General features: G+C 36.7%; 1 protein-coding gene across 2 annotated transcripts in view; it reads left to right on the top strand.

Annotated features, from left to right (window-relative positions):
* The first annotated feature begins 2,322 nt into the window (after window positions 1-2,322).
* Window positions 2,323-13,687, top strand: part of cars1 (cysteinyl-tRNA synthetase 1) — a 13,152-nt gene continuing 1,787 nt past the window's right edge. Inside the window, exons 1-20 of one of the 2 annotated variants that reach the window (XM_052562074.1) lie at window positions 2,323-2,488; window positions 3,966-4,202; window positions 4,730-4,821; window positions 5,119-5,207; window positions 5,526-5,622; window positions 5,795-5,893; window positions 6,753-6,902; window positions 7,100-7,240; window positions 8,159-8,247; window positions 8,354-8,475; window positions 8,793-8,905; window positions 9,063-9,191; window positions 9,631-9,760; window positions 10,467-10,570; window positions 11,839-11,936; window positions 12,027-12,216; window positions 12,375-12,443; window positions 12,613-12,694; window positions 12,918-12,998; window positions 13,077-13,144. In XM_052562074.1, coding sequence (XP_052418034.1) covers window positions 2,467-2,488; window positions 3,966-4,202; window positions 4,730-4,821; window positions 5,119-5,207; window positions 5,526-5,622; window positions 5,795-5,893; window positions 6,753-6,902; window positions 7,100-7,240; window positions 8,159-8,247; window positions 8,354-8,475; window positions 8,793-8,905; window positions 9,063-9,191; window positions 9,631-9,760; window positions 10,467-10,570; window positions 11,839-11,936; window positions 12,027-12,216; window positions 12,375-12,443; window positions 12,613-12,694; window positions 12,918-12,998; window positions 13,077-13,144 — 2,202 coding nt within the window. In that variant the 5' untranslated portion in view covers window positions 2,323-2,466. The remainder of the gene's footprint in view (window positions 2,489-3,965; window positions 4,203-4,729; window positions 4,822-5,118; window positions 5,208-5,525; window positions 5,623-5,794; window positions 5,894-6,752; window positions 6,903-7,099; window positions 7,241-8,158; window positions 8,248-8,353; window positions 8,476-8,792; window positions 8,906-9,062; window positions 9,192-9,630; window positions 9,761-10,466; window positions 10,571-11,838; window positions 11,937-12,026; window positions 12,217-12,374; window positions 12,444-12,612; window positions 12,695-12,917; window positions 12,999-13,076; window positions 13,145-13,687) is intronic. The other variant, XM_052562075.1, reaches the window with a different exon arrangement.

The raw sequence follows: 13,687 nt of genomic DNA, 5'->3' as shown, positions 1-13,687 counted from the left end.
GTGTGTGTAGTTCCCCACCGATGCAGGACCCGTTTCCTCATGCCATCAGTCAAGCATTGCTAAGTTTGACCTTTTTGTCAAGAGTCTAATGATAATGATGCTTGTCTGGTTCTGGCTCTGAGGGGTGTTTTGTTTTCAAACTCTCATAAAAAGAATCAAATCATTTTTCAAATCAAACCAACTTTTTACTTAACATTTTACTGTAAATAAACATGAATGGACTAACATTTTGTGTCTTTTTCAATGTCTTCTGAAGGTTGTTTCATGGTGAATTAACATGCATAACTTTGCGACTGCTTTAACTTTCTTTCATACTTGTGTCCAATGTCTACAGTTTGACCCTGAGACATAAAGGACACAACTGAATATCACCAACCACTAGCTTTTGATTTATGTATCTTGTCTTGACCTTACTTTTATAAAGTCGGCGCTGTCCTTTAACAGGCCTATTGTAATGCACAAATATTGTGTCTTCACAGAACCCTATTCACCTGCTACTTTTAAATACATTGCAAAATATGATGATGATTTCATTACTTTAGCAGAAATTACAGTTCCTTGGTGTCCTTTTGAAACGTTAGGCACTTTCAAAAGTCCTATTCTATTAAACAACAGTTTATCAATTCCATACAACTGTCTGTGAATTTGACGTGTTGGATGTGGCCTACTCTTTTGACCACTGTCACACAGGTCTGTCAGCGCCTTGTCATTCCAGCATTAGACGGTCACACTAGCTGTTGCATACTGACAACTGCATGGACGGGTTCATTCAGATGGAGATAGACATGAAGGAAAGTTATTTGCAGTTGTTGTAATGACTATTCGCCTTGGGCCCCGTAGCTGGCTTTCTTCTAATCTAGGTGTGAATCTAGAAGGTACTTGGTGAACTTGAATAACTATCAACGTGCTGTGAGTGCGATTTAAGTGTTTAATTGTAAAACGAGAAACAGTTGGACTAATCAGAAAACCAAAAAATGCATTTTATGTATACACATCACTTGATTGACAGAGAGATGTGTATGATGATGAGATCTTGAACATGATCAACACAAATAAATCAAGCACGCGCACAGACTATTGGTATTCTGTGAGGAGAGGTCTGTGTCGTCTGGCCTTCAGCAGCTATGAGTAATCTGCGCCCTTGTCAAAGAGGTTAGGGGCTGTAGTCCGTCTGGGGTCGCAGTCCTAAGATAAGAGCTGGCTGACAGGATCCTTGACCTATAACGAATGCAATAACATCACGCGTAATGTCATTTCGTACAACAGCAGAGTCAGAAAGAACAAAACACACAATAATCTCACTGGCAAGTGTTTTCTTAGAAATTCACAAACTAATACTAATTCCCAAGCTACTGTAATAATGTTTATAATAACCCCCCCCCCCCCCCTTCATTATTGTGATTTTAAACCAGGCAGATATTTTTTTTCTAATAAGATTTTATAAGCAGACAGGTTACACGTAAAATTGAATAATACTAATCATAATTATATTAAATGGCTTGTGATTTTGTAAGACTTCGTTTAAATGGGATAATTCACCCAAAATTGACATCATTCACTCAACCCTCTGAGGTTATACTTGGATTCCCCCTAGTGGTCTGTTTACAAATTTCAACACATGCACAAATGTTTGTTTTTGTGAAAAGTGGGGACATCCCATAGGTGTAATGGTTTTTATACTGTACAAACTGTATATTCTATCGCCCTAAACCAACCTTCAACCTAACCCTAACCCTCACAGGAAACCTTGTGCATTTTTACTTTCTCATAAAAATCATTCTGTATGGTTTATAAGCGTTTTGAAAAATGGGGACATGGGTTAGGTCCTCATAAGTCACCCTCTCCTTGTAATACCTGTGTCATACCCATGTCATTATACAGAGATGTGTCCTGATATGTCACAAAAACAAGAGCACGCACGCACGCACACACACACACACACACACACACACACACACACACACACACACACACGAGAAACGAAAATATGACAGTTTAATCTAATAATTGATGACAATATGGAAATAAATGGAAAACGACAAGGTCTGCAATCCTTCAGTGTTTAAATCGGTTTGCCATCTACTTTAGGCCTATTTTTCTTTGTAATTAAATATATAAATTTAAAGCTATATGTAAGCATATACTACATGTTTAAAATTGTAATTGAAATGTTTAATTTAAGCAATTAATTACTTTAGTCATCCAAATTGCTCAGTATTTTCAAATACTTTTGTTGGCAGGTGACTTTTATTTTGGAACGAAATTATGTTTAAAATTCGTCCGGAAGTACTATTCGCGTAATCGACGTAGAAGGACGTCGGATCTGTATGTGATAAGACACACTGGAGAGTCGTGTAAATGATCTAGAGGTCCGTAAACATCATTGATTTCGCGCATGTGCTGTGTCTCATTGTGATTTCCTATCAGGTTTTCACGACACTTTATTGTTGCATCAGATAGTGGAAAATGGCAAGCACAGGAGATATAGGTAAATTTCTCAACTTATTTATTTGACTTCATCTGCGATGTAACAGTCATGTTGTACGCTGTAGAACATTAACGCGTGTTTCTTCTGCAGAGGCATGTTTTTAGTTATTCATTAATGCAGGTCCTATTTAAACCTGCAGCTGTTACAGGATGTTTCCCACTAACTTATTTATTCTATTGAGTTACCGCTTGTAACATAAACATGTAACGTAAATGTTATATATGGCAACATCCCCAAGGCTCTCCTGTTCATGTGTGACTGTCATATTGTTATATTAGAACAATTGTTTTAACAGATAAACCGAAATTAGACAGCCGAGGTAACACACTGTAATGAGTTTAATAATTTCATAAAGAATGGGAATCGAATGGAATTGACCAATTTCGGTTTTCATAACGTTTATATTATACTGCTGGTATTTGTTGGTCTTTTATTGGAAGAAATACAGTCTTTTGCGAGATGGTAAGATCATTACCAGATTAAAAAAAGAACAGATAATAACAAATAATGTTTCACACACACACACACACAGAGAGAGAGAGAGAGAGAGCTATTTATAAATATATGCTGTATAATAATAATATGCTGTTCAGTAAATGAGTCAGATGTATTCAGCCTCGACTGATTCATAATTGGTTTTGATTAAATAAAGAAAGGGTTCATAACAGGTTTCATTTTCTTTTGCTCTTTTGCACGTCGGGCACATTTCTCAGAATTTTGTCATGCTTTTTTATGTACATTTTTAATAGCATGTTAATGCGTCATTAAATGTTTTTTAATGCTATTATAGTATTTATGGTAACACTTTAGAATAAGGTTCCATTAGTTAATGTTAGTTAACTAGTTTCGTTAACATGAACTAAGCAAGAACAATCCTGAACTAAGCAAGAACAATCCTTCTACAGCATTTATAAGTCTTAGTTCATGTTAATTTCAACATTTATTAATGCATTATTTAAATCAAAAGTTGTGCTTGTTAACATTAGTTAATGCACTGTGAATTACCATGAACTAACAATGAATAACTGTATTTTCATGAACTAACATTAACGAAGATGAATAAATACCGTAATAAATGTATTATTCATTGTTTGTTCATGTTAATTAATACATTAACTAACATTAATTGAACCTTATTCTAAAGTGTTACCGTATTTATTAATATTTCATATAGTTTTTTTTTTTTTTTAAATATTGTAGTTTCAGTTTTAGTGGTTTTCTTATGTGCTTTTGTCTTTTTAATTAGTTAAAAACATTTTTTTTGTGTGTGTGTAATTTAAGTACTTTAAACTTATTCAAGTTGTGAGTGTATTGTTTCACAATTGTGTGTTAGCTGATTATTACCGCTTATGTTTCAGAGCAATGAGGTTAAAGACGATTACAGGTGTAATCACAGTCCTTCTCCGCGAGCCCTTAGCTCATTTCTAATGTCTGCTCGTCTATGTGTTTGTGTGTCTATGCCCTTCTGTTTTCCCAGCCTTTGATTATGGCTACTTACTGCGCATAAGTGAGGATGCTCGCAGGGTTGAGGCTCTGAATGAGTACTTGAGCAGTCGCAGTTACCTGGCTGGCTACCGGCCTTCACAGGCGGACGCAGAAGCCTTTGCGCTTCTATGCGGCCCCCCACCTGAGCGGCATGTCCATGCCCTGCGCTGGTACAAACACATAGCCGCCCTGAAGCCCCAAACGAATGACCAGACCCCAGAATGCAGCAGTGAGTAGACAGAACTCTCCCTGTCGTAGTCAGAGTGCATGAACGTAGGTTGTAGCTGAATTGCACTTCGAGTTAGTGGTTTCTGTGCTGAGGACACTTGCCGTATGTGTTGCATGAGTTTGAGGGTGTGGTTTGTTTGATTCGTTAATCCTTCTCAGGTTTGTTCTAGACAGGACTGGAGTTACAGTTGACTGATACACACTGAGTGACTGAGGTGCTTGTGGTTTTAAACTGTTCTTTCATTGGATGCATTTATCAGTGGCTTTGTTTGCACATTTTTTGTTTCACTTTCACACTGTGTACTGTATGTGTCACTTTCATTTAGACATGTTTTATGTTTTCTGTGAGGAAAAAAACAACAACCCTGAGTTATAATTGTGCTGCAGGTGTGCACGAACAACTATTTCTTGTAAGGCGTTTGTTGTTCAGTTTAGGGATTGAATATTATAAATTAATCTGTGAAAGTGACTCATTTTTATACCAAACAAAGTAATTTGGGTGGAAAATAAGTGTCTCTTGTTTTTCAGCAAAGGGGAAGCGGGTGCAGCCACCATGGTCTCCGCCAGAAGGCACAGACGTTTCAAAGCTGTGTCTTTACAACAGTCTCACACGGACCAAGGTACAGTATGAAAGATGTGTGGGTGACATGTAGAACATTACTAGACTAAATCCACAACTCTCTATACGTTATATTACTGTAGTATTGGTGGTTGAAAACTTAAACAGATGGGCAAAACTTTTAGAAAGAACCTACAGATTTAAATTCTGTACTTTTCATCTTTTCAAATTATAATGGCACTATTTACTGAATTATCAAATCATTCAGACTTCTTACATAAACTTAAAAAATGGATGCTGTTTTATGATAATAAACTGTTAAAAATGGTTCATATCTGTCTTGTTTTGTGCATTCTAGGAGGTGTTTGTACCACAGAAGGGCAACAGGGTTTTGTGGTACTGCTGTGGCCCCACAGTGTATGATGCTTCTCACATGGGTCATGCCAGGTGACATATTCCCAATCCATTCATAGTGTTTCTTTGTTTTCAGTGTGACCCAGCTGTTGAAAACAGCACAGTAGACACCGGACAGCAGTCAATGAAAAGGCTGAAGCAGACATTCAGCTTTCAATCCAGGGTCAGAACTTGTTAGTTGTGTATTTGAGGCTGTAAATCAAATCTCACAGAAATATTCTGTTTGACTATGGCTCAATGAACATAGGCAAAAAGAGAAAATATAAACATCTCGCATCCAAGGCTCACACAACATTTATGATGTAGCATCTCTTTGTATTTCACGAGGATTCAATGGCTTTGTTCTTTCAGGTCCTACATTTCTTTTGACATACTGCGGAGAATACTGAAGGATTATTTCAAATACGACGTCTTCTACTGTATGAACATCACAGATATTGATGACAAAGTAAGAGCCGTGTTTGCGCCGAGTCTGAATGTAGTTGACCTTAAGCTTTTGAATTCTATATAACCTGATACCTCATGCTTTCGGTCATATGAAACTGCTGCTTTAATTCTGAAGGCCACATGTGATACAGTGTTCTCAAGATCCAATCATCAGTGTGACTTCTTCATTTCAGATCATCAAAAGAGCCCGACAGAACTACCTGCTGGAGCAGTACAGAGAGAAGAAGCCCAGTCCCTCTCAGATACTGCAGGATGTGTTAACGGCCCGAACGGTGAGGGTATCACTCATACAGTGGACATTTCGGTCCAAATGAATCATCTAAGCAGACTTGTGGGGTTTAAAGCCTGTATGAGTTGGACCCAGAAATGTTTTTTTTTTTTGCATTTGCATGTTTCCGACCCTGAGAGTACCAATTTAAAGACATTGTGAAATCTAAATTAACAATTTTTATGCAGTTTTACAGTTCTAAATGATTGATGATTGATCTTTGCACATTATTGTTATAAAAAAAAAAACATGTTCTCGTTTTTTTTAATTGGTACCATTAACATGCAGTCTTCTTTTGCATCTCTTCTCTGATGATGTGTACATTGGCGTGAGGGCTGGGCCATAAGGATGCCTAATCGAAAATTAAGTTTTAATCATTCCCTTCCAGCAATGAAACGACTGTAAAAGTAGCCAATGACTATGAGAAGCTTTTTTTATTCAGAAATGCATCACTATAGACCTTAGTCATGGCCATGAAAACGAGGCTATAGTTTAGTTCCTTTTATTACGCAGTCCCTGAAAATAGTTCCCAGCAATTTTCCCCATAGTACTCGTTCCGTATCTAAGCGAACCGAGGTTACATTAGCAACATAGTGTTTCACACAACTAATGTGGGACACGGGTTGCTTTCACATCAGCAAGAGAAAAAAATGTATACAATATCCCGAAGTACTGAAAGAACTGCCATTAAGTAATGAAATTAATCAGTTTGCTGAAAAGATTTAAGCAGCTCTGAAAACGAAATGGAAGCAAGACCACCTCAAATCCGATAGACTGTTGGTTACTGGCTTTCACAAAAATGTTTTCATTCATCTCTTTCCCCATCACTGTGCTTTAATGTAATTTGGTTTTATTGTGTTTAGCCGTTTAAAGCCAAGCTTGCTGAGACTACTGACCCAGATAAGAAACAGATGCTGGAGAGGCTGGATGCAGCAGTGGAAGCTGCCCTGGGTCCCCTGCAGGGGGCAGTGCAGAGCAACGCTGCAGGAGATGCACTCCAGAATCAGGCACAGGTAAATTATTTGAGAAGCTTTTTAAAAATACTTAATGTGACCTAGTTAGATCAGGGCCGTATGAGGCATTCATTCTAAATTATTTGACTGCTGCCATTCAGTGACACATCAATTAACATGGTGTTTCATGAGATCATTTGAATTCATGGCATGGTTCTGAAACTAAATGTTTTTTTCTTAATGGTTTTCATTTTTAGGTCTTATTGGAAGAGGCTAAGGATCTCTTGTCAGATTGGTTAGACTCCCAATTTGGGAGCCAAGTGACAGAAAACTCCATCTTTTCTTTGTTGCCAAAGTACTGGGAGGGAGAGTACCACAAAGATATGGAAGCCCTGAATGTGAGTGAACTAATACTGATGAGTAAGCAATAGCCTGAGTATGTATATACACTACTGTTCAAAAATGTGGGGTCAGTCATTTTTAAAAATGTTTTTAAAAGAAGTCTCAGGCTCATCAAGGCTACATTTATTTAATCAAAAATACAGTAAAAACTGTATATTGTGAAATATAAAAAATGTAATAACAATTTAAAATAACAAATTAATAATATATTTCAGAATGTGATTTATTTCTGTGACCACAAAGCTGAATTTTCAGCTCCTTACTCCAGTGTTTAATGCCATGTCTTCCATCAGAAGCTATTCTGATATGCTGATTTGTTGTTCATGAAACATTTCACATTATTATCTCTGTCGAACAACTGTGTTGTGCTGTTGTGTTTTAAGTGTTGGGGAAGGTTACTTTGGAAATGTAATAGGTTACAGATTAAAAGTTACCCTATTTAAAGTGTAATAAGTAGCGTAACTATTTCAATTATTTCAGTAATGTAACTGATTACGTTTTAATTACTTTTCTACATTTATAACAGTAGGTTGTATTCTAAAGATTTCAGTTGCAATGTGGATTGATATAATTGACGGAAGTGGTATGCTGCTTGCTTTACTAAAAGGCCTTTGAAAGGCAAGAGGCATCATGCACATCAAAAACAGGCAAAGCAACAAATTCATATTATTAAACATATCCTAGCTTTCTACAGAAAATATTCAGATGTAACCCACTTTGTAATCATTAACATTTTCATAAGTAACTGTAACTTGTAGTTAAATTACTTAATGCTCTTAGAAGTAACTAGTTGCTCCCCAGCACAGTGTATTTTGTATTGTATATATTGTGATGCATGTTCATCTTCTTACCGATGTGTTAAAACATGTGAAGTCTGAGCAGTGATGATAGCCTGTGGTGTCTTTGATTGACAGGTCCTCCCTCCTGATGTTCTCACACGGGTCAGCGAGTACGTGCCAGAGATTGTGGAATTTGTCAAAAGAATTGTGGACAACGGTTACGGGTAGGAACGGAGCTTCGTTGTAGATTTATCATTTCATAAACGGTAAACAAAAACACTACTTTCAAAGGAAATGTCTAAGAATGAATTTCTGCTCTTTTCTCACAAGATACGAGTCAAATGGATCGGTATATTTCGACACTGCAAAGTTTGATTCCTGCCCTGCTCACTCTTATGCCAAACTGGTACCAGAAGCCGTTGGTGATCAGAAGGCTCTTCAAGAAGGAGAAGGTACAGGAATAAATTGCAATACGTCCCTTAAAATAATTAACACTTTTAAGTGGGCTTTTGAGAAGTACAATAAATGCATCCGGTTCAACTGTCTCTAATTTCCATGGCAATTAGATGTAGAATGGCATTGCACTGTTGCTGTAATACAGTTGTATTGATGCACACCAATAGGGCAGTTACTAGATAGTGCATATAGCTTGATTAATAATCTGAGTAGAGGATACAACAAGCCAGAATTATCCATTGTATAACAGGACGTTAGGGCAATTTTTCAATTTTTTTCCAATGAGTGAATTTCTTTTTTTTTTTTTTTGCAGGTGACTTGAGTATCTCAGCAGACAGACTTAGTGAAAAGAGATCACAGAATGACTTTGCACTGTGGAAGGCCTCTAAGCCTGGAGAACCATCCTGGGACTCCCCTTGGGGAAAGGTGAGGAAGTACACATCAGGAAGACGTGTAGATGAACATGCCTTAAAATGTCTCCACAGTTAGCTGCTTAGCACATTTTATATAAGGCAACAAAGTTTTGAATGCACTGGTAATGTTTGTGGGTTCAGTATCTAAAACTCTGCTGGGGATGTTAAAGGGGAGACCTGGATGGCATATTGAGTGTTCTGCCATGGCTGGATCCATTTTGGGAGAGTCTATGGATATCCACGGAGGAGGATTTGACTTGCGTTTTCCTCATCATGACAATGAATTGGCGCAATCTGAGGTGAGAAAATTACAGTGTGCTCATATGGCTAATGTTTAAAATGCGTTTGTTGAAAAGCTGTTATTAGAATCCTGTTCATTATTCAGTACAGGTTAATGCAGCATTCATGTCACGCTGGAATTACCATAATTGCAAGTTTAACCGTTAGTTAAACGATTTGTCTTTGTCAAAACTGTAATTAAAACACACATTTCTATTTAATTATGTATGTTATTATAGCTAGTGTAACAGTGCACTTTTTTCTTATTTTGCTTGAGCATATACATGTGACATGATGTAGTGATTTAATTTTTAGCTGTCACCAACTACAAAGGATACATTTTTGGCTTTTTGAGCATTGCCATGTAAACAAATGGTTTCTAGTTGTTATTATTCATCTGAAAACTGATGATTGTCCCTGGATTGCTGTATGTCTTTTTTTTTTTTTTTTTTTTTACAGGCATACTTTGAGAATGATCACTGGGTACGATATTTCTTACACACGGGTCACCTGACCATCGCCGGATGCAAGATGTCCAAATCTCTGAAGAACTTTATTACTATCAAAGATGCCCTGGCCAAACATACGGGTAATTCTACTACAATTTTACTATTATAAGTATCGCTGTTACATATCTTGATCTCTGCATATGCGTCAAAGACTTAATGCTCTTTTTAATTGGTCTAAATTTGTGTTTTGTTTGTTTATTTATTATTTTTTTTTAATGAAATGATTTGACTTTGAATAACCTCTATAATTTCATTTTCCAAATATTTTTTCTTTTTTTTGATTATTCTCATTATTGTCGTTGTTGTTGTTGTGGTTGTTATTCTTTGAAGGGTTTAAAAAAAAAAGAGAGAAACTGTTAAGACCCTCATGAGTGTGTGTCAATGTCTTTTATACTTCTTTTTTGAAAATATCAAATGAATGAAAGTGGCATGTTTTATATTTAGACCAAATTGAGTACGTTTATTCATCACTGTCAGTTTTTGACCTTGGAAGTGTTCAGTAACTTTTTTTTAAAAATAATGATTAAGTCCTGTGTCTTCAAGGGGCAAGCAAGGGATTTTATTTTTTTACTATATGGATATACCACTTGACATCTTTGCAGCAACAGTGTAAAGAAGACTGATACCTTGGCACATAAAAGATTTGTAATTATTTTCTTTTCTCATGCATCTTTGTTTGTCATTGACCTAAAAGAGATTATGTGGTGTCTATACATGATCTGCCTTGCATATTTATCCATTTAACCACATTTTGACATTGTGCATTTGCGCTTTATTTCCTTTTAGCAAGACAGCTTCGTTTGGCCTTTCTGATGCATTCGTGGAAAGACACATTGGACTACTCCAACAACACAATGGAGTCAGCCATCCAATATGAGAGATTCATAAACGTGAGTGAGAAACCTGCAAGAAGCAGTGGGGGAGAAAAGTACCCAAAATTCATAGTCTGTCCAAATTTAATATCTGCCACTTATCAGCATAGGGAATCCTCATGAGTGCACAATAGGCTTATCTAGATTCCTTCAAGAACCCAGAAGGTCGGAGAATAGCGCGTGTCCTTCAGGGCGCATTAATTCTGTCTTGCGCTTCTTTCCACCTATCAATTACTCTGTCACCAAGGAATATAAGATGGGCAGAGTTCCAAATTTGCCTGAAACACACAGGCAGCCATTAGCATTGGAAGTATGTGAAGGTTACCTATGACCGACCTACACTCTATATTTTTTTTTAGACCAGCCTCACCCGAACATGGAGTTAGGATCTTAATGAGACACTGTGTTTTTCCCTCTACACCAGTGCACCACCAAAGGCTGGACTTGAGTAAAAATGAAGACGGCTTATTAGACGGTGATGCAATAATAGTGCAATTCCCTCAGCAGAATTTGGCTGAAATATAACTGGAGATGAATAGAGGTTCTGAGGTCCCAAATTAGAAGTAAAAGCTGTAAATATTCAAACAAAACACATTAAAAAGCTAAACGTGGTGTTAGTGTATGTAGTGTGGCAGATGCTGTGCACACAAAAACAGTTTTTTAAAAGCAGTCTAGCAGTGGTAGCAATCTTTTATTTTATTTTTTCCCCCAAACATTTAGAAACTTCCTTAAGAAAAGATGGTTATGAACTATGCTAAAAGTGTATTTAGGATAATGCAGACACAAGTTCTATACCCTTAGACCTTGAAGTGATAGGAATCTGCTGGGGCTTTTTTTATTAGGTTTTTTATTTTATTTTTTATTTTATGAATTTTCTGAATATGTTAACCCTTAATGTGGTAAAATATTTAATTAAACAATTTAAAGTAAAATGCTGGATTAAATACAATATATACAGAATATATATCCTCAAGTTCGGGCTCAGTAAGATTTTTCTTTTAAAAATAAATTAATCATTTTGTTCGGCAAGGACGCAATAAGTTGATCAAAATGAGGATTTTTACATCATTACTGTTTCATAAGAATGGTGTTCATTTGAAACATTATTTTAAGAACCCTTAAAAAATGTTTAAAATGGCAAAAACTTATCAACCCCAAAAGTTTAAATGGATTATAAATTTGTATTATAAGCACGTAACTTAAAATAAAGTATTATTTTAAGAGAGCAAATGAAAAAGTCCCTTATGACTGTTTTTGTGTTTGCTCCTCTGATTCTGTTTCCACAGGAGTTCTTCCTAAATGTTAAAGATCTTCTGAGGAGCCCCACAGACGTCACTGGCCAGTTTGAGAAATGGGAAGCTGAGGAGATTGAACTAAACAAAAGGTGACCCACATGTTCCTTAAGACTCAATTGTATCTCTTCTAAAAATAAAGCTTTATCACCCATTACAGGAATTTGTGTGTGTTTGTGTAGCTTCTATGAGAAGAAAACATCAGTTCATGAGGCGCTGTGTGACAACATAGACACCCGTTCGGCTCTAGAGGAGATGCGGGCTCTTGTCGGTCAGAGTAACACCTACATGGCTGCCAGAAGGAGTGCAAAACTACCGCCGAACCGCATGCTGCTGCAGAGCATTGCCCTGTACTTAACCGACATGCTTAAGGTAGCGAGACAAAAAAAAAAGTAGCTATATAGAGCTTAACTTTGGACGTAATTGATACCTGGATTCTTGTACATTCGGATAGCTACAATGAATAAGCTGAGCCTTAGAGACAGTGGCTGCACACTGAAGTGCTTGCTAAAACTGTTCTGTTTTTACAGACATTTGGAGCGATTGAGGGAGCTGAGCCCATTGGCTTCCCTGTTGGAGGAAATGGACAGAATGCTGATGTAAGCAACACCACTTAGATCATGTTTGATTCATCAAAGGTTTTCCTTTTAATTTCTGTTACAAAGCCAGAGTTGTGAAGACACGTTATTAATGATTGAATATAAATATTTGTTGTTGTTGTTGTCAACCCTTATTAAACTCTTCTTAATCTTATAATTTCTGTTTCAGCTCGAGAACACAGTCATGCCCTATTTGTCAGTGCTGTCGCATTTCAGGGAAGATGTCAGAAAAATTGCAAGAGAGAAGAAAGGTAAATCTCTCGGGCTGTTTTATTTATAAATATTTCAGAGCAAAGACCTAAAATGTATACTCGAGTCATTTTGTTTTTTATAATTTATTCCTTTGTAAGATTTTTTTTTCCTTTTTTATGGGTGTTGTTGTAGCTGTACCTCCAACAGACATTTGCATACAATACAGATTGTGCTTTTTAAACGTAAAAGAGAATTCATTAGAGAGATGTGTTTGTTTTCCAGTGACAGAATTGCTGAGGCTGTGTGACGAATTGCGTGATGATACTTTACCTGAGCTGGGTGTCCGATTTGAGGATCGTGATGGTAAATGGAAGATACATAGATTTTATTAAACCCTGAATGTCATGGAAAAAAATAAATAAAAAATGTTGTTTTTCTAAGGACTTCCCACATCTGTGAAATTGGTGGACAAAGAAACTCTTCTGAAGGAAAGAGAAGAGAAGAAGAAGGTAATTGCAGAATCCATCTACATGGAGGATACTGTGATATCTTTACTTGATTTATTTGGTATCAGTGGTGTGTAGATTTTGGATCTCATATCACATATAGTACTGCTGGTTTGCAGTGCACCTTATTAGGTTGAAATTAGTCATTAATCAGATCAAAATAATCTCTCCACCAGGGTAAGGTGATATGTTCCTTCTGTCAAAGGAAAAGGGTTTCTTAGCATATCAGGCATCACAAAAGAAATGATTCAAATACAAACCAGGTCATGAAAAATGTATTTAGGCCTTTCGAGCTTGTCAGTGTAAATGACGGTCTTTAGAATGAATGGTAAGGACTCAAGTTGCAGCGGTTTATTGTTGTACCTTCTTTAAATTACTCCTTTGAGCCTCGTATGCACGCTTACTGCTCTGGGCACATACTGCAGATCATTCATGATCCACCTGAGATGGTCACAGCAAATAGCATTTCTTTAAAAAAAAAGGATGGTGGGGGCATCTCTGAGACTTCTCTATTGGTTTATGAGCATCTTCATATTTGAAAATTAA

Source organism: Carassius gibelio, chromosome B7 (assembly GCF_023724105.1).
Source record: "Carassius gibelio isolate Cgi1373 ecotype wild population from Czech Republic chromosome B7, carGib1.2-hapl.c, whole genome shotgun sequence".
NCBI lineage: Eukaryota > Metazoa > Chordata > Actinopteri > Cypriniformes > Cyprinidae > Carassius > Carassius gibelio.
The sequence above is the reverse complement of the archived record's forward strand: the minus strand, read 5'-3'. Positions and strand labels throughout refer to the sequence as shown.